The 13,722-nt window shown below is 41.3% G+C and overlaps 1 protein-coding gene across 4 annotated transcripts in view; it reads left to right on the plus strand.

Moving 5' to 3' along the window:
- The first annotated feature begins 6,711 nt into the window (after window positions 1-6,711).
- The window catches only part of LOC148017052 (CRM-domain containing factor CFM9, mitochondrial-like), a 50,933-nt gene continuing 43,922 nt past the window's right edge, over window positions 6,712-13,722 (plus strand). The window contains exons 1-3 of one of the 4 annotated variants that reach the window (XM_087662701.1): window positions 6,712-6,896; window positions 7,420-7,759; window positions 7,895-8,296. In XM_087662701.1, the coding sequence (XP_087518827.1) occupies window positions 6,793-6,896; window positions 7,420-7,759; window positions 7,895-8,296 (846 nt within the window). In that variant the 5' untranslated portion in view covers window positions 6,712-6,792. Of the gene's footprint in view, window positions 7,029-7,419; window positions 7,760-7,894; window positions 8,297-13,722 lie in introns of all 4 variants that reach the window. The other 3 variants (XM_087662702.1, XM_087662703.1, XM_087662704.1) reach the window with 3 other exon arrangements.

Here is a 13,722-nt window from a genome sequence, read left to right on the forward strand (position 1 = left end):
TGGTTCGATGCCTTGCATTTGACTATTCTACTTGCACCTCATTCCTCAACGCGAGAGTTGACCATCAAAAAGGGCCTTATAATACATGTAGGCATAGCATGGAAAGATCTACCTAAGGACTGCCTACCAAACTCGTGTGCGATAACGATGTATTTGGGAAACAAAGGTCCAATGATTTTGACCGCAAGGGAGATGACCCTTGCATTGCAGGTGCGACAATTTTATGCAACCCATCAAGTCTCCATGCTTTGTCCAAGTGCTCCATCTACCCAGTCCACGCAGGACAAGCTCCCACCTCACCTTTTGGTGTCTAGGTGTGCTTCAACGCAAGGCAGGGTGCTCGATGCAGGAAAAATGGATCTCTCGCGATGCACAAGAGGTGACATGCAGCAGCACCGTATGTTCCTTGGTGCATTCCTGTTCAAGGTGCTCCCGTTCCTCAAAGGTCGAAGCGGATGAAGACGGATGGTGCAGTGTGCTGGGGCGTGCCTTCCATGCAAAGAGACATGCCACCTTCGTGAGACGACGGTATGGTGTCTTCTTCAAGAAAACAACTCCAAGTGCCAACATGAAGATCTAGGCCACCAAGGCCAACTCAAGCAAGCTCGTGCCAAAGTGAAGATCTGGGCAACTAAGGCCCAAATCATTTCAAGGGGGGGTGTGACCTTAAAGCACACCTCTTGGAAGATAATGAGACATGTGGCTACCCCATGATGGTCAAATGCTACCTCATGCAGGTGGAGAGATGATGCCACTCTAGTGTGGTCAAATGCCCTCTCTTACCTTGAATGTGGATTGATAGATGAGGCCAATCGAGGCCATACTTCATAGGGTGCCACCTCCTAGGCCCTTGCCTTCATGATGTGGCATGCTCCCCGTTGAACTTCTTGCCTTGCCTCCAAGTCCACTAGCATGGTTTGTGCACTCATATTGCCAGGACCTCGTGTTAGGGAAAGTGCACACGACTTGCCTTAGCCGAGTTACCATTCACTCTATGCTTGCAAATATGGTCATCGGGTGGATGGATTGAAGTGCACAATAAAAGTCTCTTCCTAGTCAGTGTCCCTAGGCCACTCCACACTTGTAATTGAGTCAATGGGTGGTTTCCTTACTTGTAGTCTAAAAAGACCATGTTCCACACTTGTAATCGAGTCAGTGAGCATGGGACTTAGCATGCAGACCCTGGCCAGCTTGATAGCGAGTCGGTAAAGACCTCCATAATTTTGGAGTTAAAGAGTCTAGCGGGTAGACACTGGCCGCCTTGATAGTGAGGCACCTTAAGACCCCCAAAGTTTTGAACTCGTACTGTCACCCCTTGGGCAACCTATTGGTTTTTGGGGACTTGACGAGGATGTTGAGTTCTTCAAGGGGGGTGTGTATGGGGATATGAGCCACTCAAGCCCTTTCCTCACCCATGGTGTTGAGTTGTGTTGGAATGCATGTTGATAGCACCAACCTCTTGCCCATGAAACATGTCCTCACACCTTTGGCACCTTGTAAAAAGCTTACATGCCTTCATGCCATTGTGCAATACAAGTTCGGGCCCTCAAGAGGGGCCCTTCATTTTTAAGCCCCTTTCACTTGTTGTATTCTCGTGTTGTGTTGTGTTGTGTTATGGTTCCACATGCTTGTGGGCATGCTGGAGTGGTGGGCAATACCCCATGAGAGGCAGACTTCACGGGGTGGGTCTCCCCTACCCTCAAATGGATCCATGGTGGGTTCATCACAGGGAGTTACTATTGCTATTTATTTGATTAATAAATCCCAGTGCACTATTCTTGGTAATAGAGTTGTCGAGGAGGTATGGTTTGGTAAACCTCTCTTGTATGCACAATTGTGTGTCCTTGGATGCGAGGATTTCTGTTATATTTTCGAAGACAAATGAAATAAGCTGGATCTAAAGTCCATTAAATGTATATTTCTTGGGTATAGTGATGCGAGTGAGATGGGCTAGTGCCTTTGGGATCCACAGACTCAAAAGATTATCCACAACCCATGACATTGTATTCCATGACCATATGAGACCACAATAGATAGTTTAGATATACAAGGCAATCTTTTAGGAGGAGCCTCCTATTATAGTCTAGCTAGCCCTAGTTAGACAACTTGCTACAATTGCTGATAATGTAATGGTCTAGGATTCACCTATTGTGTAGGATCATGATGTTAGACGAGGACAGGCCATACAAGCCCCAATGGCGACGAATACTGATAAGCCTCTTACTTATGAGGAGGTTATGTGCAAAGATGATAATCACTCTTGGAAGAGGGCCATACAGTTTGAGTATGATTCACTGTTGAAAAATTGTACATGGGGTTTGGTTCCTTTGCCCAATGGGAAACGTGCACTGCTATGCAAGTGGGTGTATAAGTTAAATAGTATCTCTAATTACCTTAAGCTAGCATATAAGGCATGGTTGGTTGCTAGGAGTTCTAAGCAAGAGAAGGGAGTTGATTTTGATGAGATATTCTCTCATGTGGTCAAGATGACTAGCCTACACTTGGTATTAGCCTTGTTTTTACAAATAGATCTAGAATTGTATCAAATGGATGTGAAAATGACTTTTTTCATGGGGACTTGCATGAGGACATCTATATGTAGTAGCCTAAGGTTTTTGAAGAAAAGGGCAGGGAGCACCTAGTGTGTAAGTTAAGGAAGAGTCTTTATGGACTTAAGTAGGCACTTAGAGAATGGTAATAGTAAATGCATGGAGTTACTGTAAGGTACTTGGTTGTAGAATCAAATAATCATAGAATCTGTTGAAATATTTTGTTGAATGCCTGAATCACTCTTTCTTTTTCCATTATTCTGATTTAAATAAAAATCAAACAGTAAGCTAAATAATTCTCTATCTGGAATTTCTTTCGGTACAACTCCTTCTGGTTGAGACAATATCTGATCTACTATACTCAAATAGAAATCACAAATGTAGTTAAGAGTAGGTTGAGATTCAACCATTTTAAACAATGTTTTTCCTTTCACTCGAGATACCCGGATATCCCCGATTAGAGGTAGTACCTCTAATACGGGCATGGGACAGGCTTCAACGTATTTATCAATAAGATCTCTTTCAGATGTTCGATTTCCAACTTAGAGAATGGTATCAGAAGTTTGATACCTTTATGTATTTGCAAGATTACTCCTGTAATGGTATGGGTCCATATCTTTATATGAAGAAGGCATGTGATGGTAACCTTATCACTTTGGTGCTATATTGATGGCACGTTGATTGCTAGGAGTGTTCATCATGAGCTAGATGCTTTCAAGTCTCTACTCAAGAAGAGCGTTGGGATGAAGGACATAGGGTATGCCTCTAAAGGACTCTACCTATCACATAGATGAGTACATTCACAAAGTCCTTGAATGGTTCCATATGCAGGGTGGTAAGCCTATTGGCTGCCCATGGCCTTCTCATGTGAAGTTCAATTAGGAAGATTGTCTCTAGTCAAATGATGAGAGGGTTGATATGGCCAAAATCCCATATACATCTATAGTAGGAAACTTGATGTATTCCATGATAGCCACTAGACCTAACATAGCATTTGCAGTGTGGGAACTATGGCTTGTTATATGGCAACACCTAGCAAGCGACATTGGGATGCTGCGAAGGGTATCATAAGATACCTTAAGGGCATTGTAGATATGTGTTTTTGTTATGGTGGGTAGGATATTGGAGTTGTGGGCTACACAAACTCTATGAGAATTAACCAAGCCAAACAGTATAAGGGGAACTCCACTATTGATGTGGAAAATAAGAAACATGAAGGGTTGCTTAACCGAAATTAGCTAGGATGTCTCCCTCTAGTAAGGGTAACTATCCCTAATGCTAGGGCAAACAAATTGATGGTTTAAGGTAGGAAGAAGACCTTACACACTTTGGCTAGTTAGTAAACAAAGTTAGGTCTTCCTAGGTTAATGGAGTCCCTAGTAAAGAGATTCAATCTCTAAGGAAAGAAATTTTGAATCCTAAATAGGATAAAGGCAATTAAAAAATCTATGTTAATGAGTTGGCTTGTATTCCTCTCTTGGACCAAAATTACTTAAAAGGATTGATGATAATGAAGAGCCTATTGATGCTACTTTTGTTTACTAATGCTCAAAGAGAATTAGCCAATATAATTCTTATGTTATGCAATGTCAAGAGTTTATGTTTTGACTGTAGAAAGGAGGTTTGTAGCACTATCCTTGAAAAGCATAAACTTGATACTTGGCCTTGCATAAACTTAGTTGGAGGTTGATGAAGTTACACAAATAAAGTATAAGGGCTACCTTTCATTTTTTTCCATGGGAAAGAGAGACATGCTTTTAATAATTCAGAACTCCTTAAGTTCATCATTGTTATGGTGAGAAAAGATCGTAGTTCACTATTGTTAGGATCAAGATTGGGAGGAAAGTCTTGGAGATTGTTTATGTCTATGCATCTAACATCTAATAAGTTAGACATGGGCTTAGCTCAAATGAAAGTTAGTTCAAGGTATAATAGTGCTATTAGGGGGATTGGAATATGACACTTTGTTGGTGGTAATAAATTGGATTGGCTTGGGAATTTGATTCCTTGGTTCTTGACCCTTGTTCACTTTCCATGATGGATAGACCTTATGTTAATCATGGTGGATGGTGAATTAGTTGTAATTGTAGGTTTAGACTATTCTGAGATGTTACTGTGTTTGGATCACACTTCATTTCTTTGTACTTTCAATGTTATTCTTGGTGCAATTTTTTGAAGGTGTGACTTGTGCCTTTATATTTGACATCTTCTTTCTAAATAAATGAATATTTGTGAATTAATGGAAGGAGATATCTCAATAAAAATGGCGAGAACAACTATTCACAATCCAATTGCCTAAAATTTTATAGAAGCAATTATAGTCATAGAATTAGGGCAAGCTAGGTTATGGAGAAAGTTTGCTTACAGTTGTAGAAAATGTAGAGGATCTCTTCTTAGTTCTCTTAAGTTTCCTCCTAGTGATGAGATTTTGCTTAGAATGCTACATGAAACTATTGTGTCTAATATCAAGGATTCTAATAGTATGTGTTTAGGGATGAGGAAGGTATGCTCTCAACTTTTAGTGTTGGCTTTGAACCTAGGGTTCTTAAGAGTTATGATGCAAAGCTTGGTGATTCTTTTAAAGGTGTGGTGTCAATGATCTTAGTAGATGTTGCCCACTTGTGGATACACCTTATTAGTAGAAGGATTTGAGTTTTCTACAAATCATTCTCTAAGCCTAGATTGTGATTTTTTTAAAAAAATTATGGACTTTGATAAAACCAACAATAAGATTAGTTGGGTATTTGTTTTATCCCCTTTAGAGATTTGGATCAATCTTCATAGGGATGGTGAAAAATTTGTCCTATAATTCTTTAGCTACAATATTTGTGAGTGGTGTTTCTTCAAATCCTTTTCCTGTTTTGTGAAGCAAGGTTGTTCCTTAGCCCCATTCTAGTTTGCAATAATCAGGGGTTCTTTATTGAGGAAAATCACTAAGAAGATTCAATAAGGGGTGTTGAAAGGTTTGCCTCTCCCTAATAGTGGGCACTAGCTTTTCACTCTTTTGCAAATGATAATTTGAACATCATTGTTGGTCGAGAAGAGCTTGATTGACGCTCTTCAATCAAATTTTGGAATTTCAAAGTTATTTTGTCAATTAAATTAAAATCAAGATAGTTTATTTGGCATGGAATGACCCAAGGAGTGTATCAATATTGTTTTTCCCAAGAGGATATGGGGTGGGGTTTAGGATTTTGTGTAAACAGACTAACTTTTTATGGGGGTGATTGGGGTGCATGTGAGTTTGTGTGTTGGAGTTGAAAAGAAAACTTATGTTTTAAGGGGGCCCTCAAGTTTTGGTTTGTTAGAAGCTTAAGGTTACAATGTGGAGGGGATGGACCTAATATGAGGCATTGGGTTAGGATTTCCTCTTTTCCATGCACCTCTCTCTCTCTCTCTCTCTCTCTCTCTCTCTCTCTCTCTCTCTCTCTCTCTCTCTCTCTCTCTCTCTCTCTCTCTCTCTCTCTCTCTCTCTCTCTCTCTCTCTCTCTCTCTCTCTAAAAGATATCTTCTTCTTCATGATCATCTTCTTCTCCCCCCCTTCTCTCTCTCTCTAAACTCAATGAAAGTCTCATGTTATTGTCTTTGCCCATCCCTTGGCCTACAAGCACAAGTAGTGTGTAGAACACATATCCTTCCTTGCCAAACTAAGTTTCTTGCCTTTCCCTTACACTCACAATCCTATCCTCCTCACATCCCCTATCTACATTCTAGTCTTGAGGCTAGAGGATTTTGGTAATTGTGAGCGTTAATCAACGTTCATTCCTACTAGATTCTTCAATGCTCTCTCTCATGTATAAATGACAATTTTAAATTTTGTTGTTTTGATCTTAAGAAAAATGTAGGCACATATTTGTTAATAAGGAAAAAAGAAAAAATAAAGATTAATGTGGTCCAAAAAAAACAGTTTTCTTGGTGCACTGGCATAACAAGCAACTTGGAAAAAGCAATGTACACAGCCCAAGAATGTTGCCACATGCTTAGCCTCGACTTGCATTCAACAATATGCCAACTTGGAAAAAGCAATGTACTCAGCCTAAGAATGTTGCCACAGGCTTAGCCTCGACTTGCATTCAAAAGTAAAGGTGACTGTAAATTTAGTATGAAAGAAAGAAGAAAGACATATCACACCTAGGAAACTTTACTTACGCGACATGTAAAAGGTCTGGCAGGTCTACGTGTGTCCCCACTCTAACAATTCAAATCACGACGGCGGGTCCTCCATGTGGATTCCGCATCGGCAATGGCTGCTGCAGCTGCTCTGTTGCGGAGAAAAGTGTGCTCGCGTTGGAGATGTCTTCCCCTCTCGCGCTGCAGCTCTGGCTCGTCCATCGCTGCTTCTTCTAGGTAGTTGCACTGTACTTTTCTGCAATATCTCTCTTTCTCTCAAAGGTACCTTTTGAATGTGCGAACGTGGATACCGCGCCAGCTAGAGAATGGGCATTGTCGATAGTAGATCATTGCAACACGAATATTTTTGTAAGTCAATGATGTGTTTTTTGGTTTGACGACTGGTTTGGGATCATAGAATGGTTGCGTTATGCTCAGAACGTGCTAATAGCTATGTTCCTGCAAAGATTTAATAGGTTGCGCATGTCAGCCCATTCAGAGTTGAGAGACACTACCTGTGTGACACAGTTTGGATTTCTTCAAGTCCTATTGCTCTTTCGGGAGTGGTGTTGAGGCTCTCTGCATTCATCGACTGATCATGGATACATGCTGATTTTACATACCTAGTCATGCTTACCCTTTCTGCAAACTGATTTAAGTGTCTGAGAATACGCCTGTACATTGCTTGACTTGACAGCAACAAGTTGTATGTCGCATGTGCAATTGATAGGTGCTTTTGAGGTTCTAACTTATTTGGCAGTTTTGTGGGGATGGTATGCAAGGATTCAAACTTCAATCTTAAAGCTCCAAGGAATGCCACATGTTATGCCTCACCTCAAGTCCATGCAGAATCTCCATGCATCACTAGGCACGGGATGATAGTTTTGAGATGGTCAACAATGCAGTCCATTGCTTGCTGTCACCTGTTGGGTGGTCATACGAGAGGCATGTGTATGAGAGCACAAAAAAATGCGTTAAAGAAGAAGAAGAAGAAGACAAGGCGAAGCATCATCAAGAAGCTGAAACAAATACGTTACATAGCAAAGATCAAAAAACACTCGATGAATCGAGAGGAGAAGCTGTTGGCAAGGATAGAAAGGGTAAGCTCTTTTACAAGGAGCATCTTTATTTAATTAAGTTGTTACATGCTGTCTTGCTGTTGCACTTAAGTCGCTGGGTGCACGCCTAAAATATATTTTAGGAGGAGTTGTTACAATCAAATATTTGCCATCCAGGCTAAGAAGAAGAAGGAAGTCTTGGAATCAGCCCTGAAGAAATATGAGTTACCTCCATCACCTCCTGCAAAACACGATCCGGAATCTCTCACTCCAGAAGAGCTTCATTACCTCCAAAGGTTAGGCTATAAGCATAAAAATTACTTTAACATGGGTGTTCGTGGAATTTTTGGAGGAGTGATATTGAACATGCATCTTCACTGGAAGAAGCATCAGCTGGTAAAAGTTCGCTGTAAGAATTTCTCCAAAGAGGAAATTCAGGAAACAGGTGAAGAACTAGCTAGATTAAGCGGTGGCATGGTCATTGATGTACAGAAGGGCAACACAATTGTCATGTACCGTGGGAAAAATTATACACGTCCTCGTGAACTTACACCAAAAAATACACTTACAAAACGAAAGGTACTATTTTACTTGTTGGATGTCTCGTATAGGTTTGTGCTGTAGTTGCAGATAGCATTTGGGCTTGCATTTGATGTGACCTGTTTAGACATATTTGGCATTTAGTGTAAGAGTTTGTTGACATCCTCGCATTGTGGACAAATGTTGTCATTATCATGTTTCTGTGCATGAAGCTCATATATGTCGATCTAGTTTTGAGGCACAACATTACCAATCAAATTCAATGTTAATGTCCTGCACTTGGGCCATTTTTGTAAAATTGTTACAAGAAAAGTAAAAAATTTGAAGCTAAAAGTTCTAGGCTAAATTGAGCAGAAGGCTGGATTATATATTTAAGAGCATCATTGTTTTCTTGTTTCCTTTAGGCAGACATCTAAGCTTTGAAGCGGACTTCTAGTGGTTCGTTGGACAATAGAACATCATTGTTTTCTTGTTTCCTTTAGGCAGGAATCCAAGCAATACATTTTCTATGATCAAGGTGGACACTTCTCATCTAGTGTTTTGTTCTTGTATCCTAAATGTCCACCATTGTTTCTCAGTGAGTTTGTTTAAGATTATCAAGGGAAGTTAAGAGAATTGGATTATATGCCATGCCACTCCTGCTGCCAAGCTACACCCAGTCAGACTTTTGATACAATACATGCTCGGTTAGAATTGGAAATAAGTTGGTAATGCTGTTAATTTCACAGATGTGATTGCCAAATAGATTGCTTCCCACAGTTTTGGGCTTTGCTTGAAGATCCTCTATCTTAATAATCTCCCTTGTGGGATTAAGATAATATGTCCTGCTGGTTTATGAAAGAGAGTTGTGTTAGAATCTCTCAAAATGGCCTCCCATCATAGTGATTCCAGCGCATCAATTGCTTTGAAGTTTGTAGGGCTGTGAAGACAAGAGGGCTAAGTGAAGGCTTGAAGGGGATTGCAAACTCTAGAGCACAAGGGTCAAGAATACTCAGAGAGGCAGTCTGGGCTGTGTTGGGGCTGAAAGTTTTGTTGTAGACACAATGAATCATAGGGCTGGGTGTGTCATCACTCCACAATGGATCCTAGATGTGAGCAGGCTGCAAGTGCTTGACATTAGAATGTTTGCTAGCTGCCCAACTGCGCAAGGCTGTATGGGACCTAACTGGATGATGTGGCAGGCTGAAGAGTCTCTTGCCACAGTAAACAGCAGTATGAGCCTCCATAAAGGCTGGTGTTGTGAAGATATGCTAGGGTTTGCATAGAGAAAACATACAGTGTACAAACACAACTGAAACATAGTGAACTCAGTGTCAAGAAAACATGAATGCTTTGACACCATGCCAAGAAATCAGGTATGCTTTGATATCATGTCAAGAAATGATTGCTATGAAAGCAAACTAGAGAGATATTAGTGTTTGTGGGGAGAAACATAGAGTGTGTACAGCAAACATTGAGATAGAAGAGAAACTCAGAAATCACAAAAGAGGAAGATGATGAAGCGTTGAATCATGCCAAGCGAACAAAGCTGATACAACGTTGTATATATAGGCACAGATTGTAGAGTGTTAACAGCCCACTGAAGTCTCTTGGGTGGCGTCCCGGCTCTCTCAAAAGGAGCCTAGAAAGCTTTTTTGGTGTTGTAAATGGAAACCAAAAATAGAAATGGAGGAGGGAAAAGGTACTAAATGATATGGTTTCTCAACACCTCCTCTCAGGGGCCCAAAAAGGAGCGAAAAAGAGGGAGAGAGAGAAGAAGATCACTCTAAAATCCTAATATTTCACTTCTAAGAAAACTTGTAGTGAAGAACAGGAGACACGATGAGCTGATAGGACTCGAAACTCAACCTTGGGAGAGAAGTTTCAAGCTCCGTTACTCCATGCTGGAAGGCATATGCAAGCCTAGCCACCAAACCATGGGTGAAACATCCAAAGCCCTGAACTAGGAGGAACTTGTAGATCCTAGGTATCACTAGGAATTATGGGGAAGGGGAATTAATGGGTGGGATGGCATGAAGATGTCAACCACCCCAAGAAGGTAAAGGGTCGTCAACAAGGTGTGTGAAGAACTGTAGGATGAGGAGGGATCCCTTATGAAGTTGAAGGAATGGCATCCCCCTCTAAAGAAGAAAGATGAACTCCCTCTGAATCCCATGTGAAATCCCCCTCAGAGAGAGAGAGGGAATCAAGAAACTCATGGATCACGGCCTCTGAAACATTGAATGATGAAGAAAACGCTGCTGGTGGTGCCGAAGAAGGTATTTGGGCTCCAATGGAACAAAAGCTAGGTAGGTCCTAGAGGTGTCTTCTCAAACCCGAGTAGAAGACGAAGTGGAGGGAGGGCTATCACATAGAATCTCCTCGATGGCCACATCGGAGTCGGAATCGGTATTTGTGGAGCAAGACACGAGAGGGGAGGAAATAGATAACTCTTGTGGAGCCATGGGTGGATGATTGTTAGTGTCTCTTAGTGGAGTAGATTGTTTAGCCGAAGAACGAGACGGTACCCCAAATAGCCAAAGTCTCACGATGGAGCAGACTGTAGAACCGGTGAATGGAAAAGCCATTGCACTTGAAAATGGGTGGGGGAGACCTTCGTAGTGTATTGCGGCGGTCTCCAAGAAGTCGAACGATCCTCCTTTTGCTCGGAAGGACTTAGGGCGCATCGGTTGTGTCTTATTGCCTTTAGCTTAATAATCTGATAGATGATGCAGAACAATCTTTGTGGCCCAAAAGGGAGATGTGGCACAAGGAGTGCCTGATGGTAGATGCATATACTTTGATGGTGTGGGGAGTCAAGGTCAAAGTTGACAGTCTTTGGTGGTATGACCTTTTGTGTCGTAGTAGGAGCACCTAATGGCCTGTTTGTCAGTTGGTGGAGAAGCCATGGTATTGGTGTGTCAACCTGGAAAAGGGAGGGTGTGGGAGGGAGAAGAAGACAAGGGTATCTCTTGATGATGTAGTGGGGGGAAATCAAAAGATGGTGCTGAACCTGCAACTTGTCTTTGTCTTCTTCGATACAGAGGATCTTCATGGTTCTCTGAGTGCCTTTGGCTCTGCTACCACATCAAGAAATCATATATGCTCTGACACCATGCTAAGAAATGAGGTATGATGTGATACCATGTCAAGAAACGACTCTTGTGATGAAAGCAAACTAGAGAGACAATAAGGTTTGTAGGGAGAAACATAGAGTGTGTACAACAAGCATCGAGATAGAAGAGAAACTCAGAAAACATAGAAGAAGAAGATGATGAAGCCTTGAATCATGCAAAGTGAACAAAGTTGATACAACAGAGCCAAAGCTTTGAAGATGATTGCACTATCTTGTCTGATTAGCTGGCAGCACTTGAAGAAAGCTTGCATTTTAGAGGGAGCAAAATGCAGTTCTTTGAGGCAGTGTACTATCAAACTAATCTAAAGACGAAGGACAGTTGTTGAGGGAGTGAAATGTAGTCCTTTGATGCCGTTGAAGCCAAGGAAGAAGATCACTAGCTACGAACATGTACTCTGAAGATGAGGATCAACAAAATGGCCTACTAGATGAGGAAATCTAGCCCTTGATGGAGCAAGAATTGTAAAAATGCAAGTGTCTAAGGTAGCAGTTGCTTGTTGGAGCTGTTACGGATGTAGAGAGGTGTTGGACTGCGAAACTCAGCCTAAGAGGTTGACGCCAAAAGTGGAGAGCACTGTCGCTAGGTAGAGAGGCGATTTGGCAGCAAAAACGTAGGTGCTTGTTGATGCCAAATGGAGATGATGGTTGTAGGGTGGAGGAAGAGAATCTATAGCCAAAAACACAAGTACAATTTAACGCTAGAGGGTGGAGATGGTTGCTAAGTGGAGGAAGAGAAACTACAGTCCAAAATGCAGTTTGGAAGGTGAAGGAGACAAGGCACATGGTGCGAGGAGAGATGAAGATCACTAACTGCAATGTCCTCCGTGTGAGCAGCAGTGGAGAGGAAGAGGGTGACAAAACATTGGAAGGAATGAATGTGAGATTGGATGAATGGGTGGACTCAATGCCGTATATGTAGTCATAGATTGCCTAGAGTGTCATCCACTGAAGTCTCTCGGGTGGTGCCCCGTCTCTCTTGGAAGGTGCCTAGAAAGCTTTTTTGGTGCTGTAAATGGAAACCAAAAATAGAAATGGGGGGAAAAGGTACTGAATGATATGGTTTCTTAACACTCCAACTTTGCCTTTGACATCTCGTGATTTCTTTGGGTTCCGGGCTCGTAAATTTACTTTAACCCCAGTTGCACCTCACATGTGCAACATTTACTTAATCATGTGATTAAAAATTAATCCACATGTTAAGTGAGGTTTAAAAAATACATGTCCTCATGACAACCCTTTCCCTTGAAATCCTTGCAATCGTCCTTGATTGCCCTGCCAAATGCATCAAAAGCAAAGTACTACATTGGAATTTCCATAGGGCATTATAGTCAACACAACATTGCGCTGCACTATTATTTAACCATTCCTATGCCCAACATATGCTGAAAATTACTAGCCAACATAACATAGCATAAGACTCAAAAAGAATCTCAAAAACATTGCCATATTATCATGTGACATGTCCATTTCTCATGAGCTCAACTCATCCGGCAAAACCAAACCATAGTATAGTGAAAATGAAGCATAAACCATGGCTAAAACATCAATGGCATCATTACATATGCTGTTGTCCATGAAACTAGATGTAAACCATTGAAAACTGAGCATAATCTGATCATAAATTGATCACTTGTTGATCTGAGAACTAATTACAAACTACTGCAAATGTGACCCCAAACTGATTACAAACTCATTACAAAAAGTGACTAGCAATCAGTGCAAAAACTGATGCACAACTGATCCAAAAGTGACTATAAACGGTTTTCAAGCTGATAAAAAAGTGATCAGAATTTTTGTCTCAAAATTGAGGCAAAATTCATGCTAAATTGATCATAAGTTGATGCAAAAGTATAGTTCTAGTGCCCGGGTGAAACTCATACTCATCTGCATACATCTCACAGTGACTAGTACACCAAGTAGTGATTTCATGGCAAATATACTGTCAGCGCAGTACCTTGGATGCATGTTGAATACATCCCAGATCCACTACATACGAGAGTTGTCCATAATTGGAGGACGGAAAATGCTACCTTCCCCTTGAGTATCAGGCAATAGTCTGGATCCTTGCTCTGTTGAACTTGACGGAGCCCGACGAACTAAAGTCGGCTCTAACTGAAAGGCATCTAGGTAAAGCTGCAACAACTAAGGATGGTCTGCCAAGTCATCCTCTTCCATCCATTTGGCATCTTTTGGTGAATAATTTTGAAATTTCACCAAGTGTCTCTTGGAAACTTTACCTTTGACCTTTCTTTCCTTATGTGCCAAAATCTGCTCAAGTACCAAAATCTCATCTAGCTCCTCAACCTCAGGTTGAATTTCAGCAGACATATCCTTTGGTACATCACCATGA

Source organism: Lygodium microphyllum, chromosome 22 (genome assembly GCF_053477565.2).
Source record: "Lygodium microphyllum isolate KBCC chromosome 22, Lygodium_microphyllum_v1.1.10, whole genome shotgun sequence".
Classification (NCBI taxonomy): domain Eukaryota; kingdom Viridiplantae; phylum Streptophyta; class Polypodiopsida; order Schizaeales; family Lygodiaceae; genus Lygodium; species Lygodium microphyllum.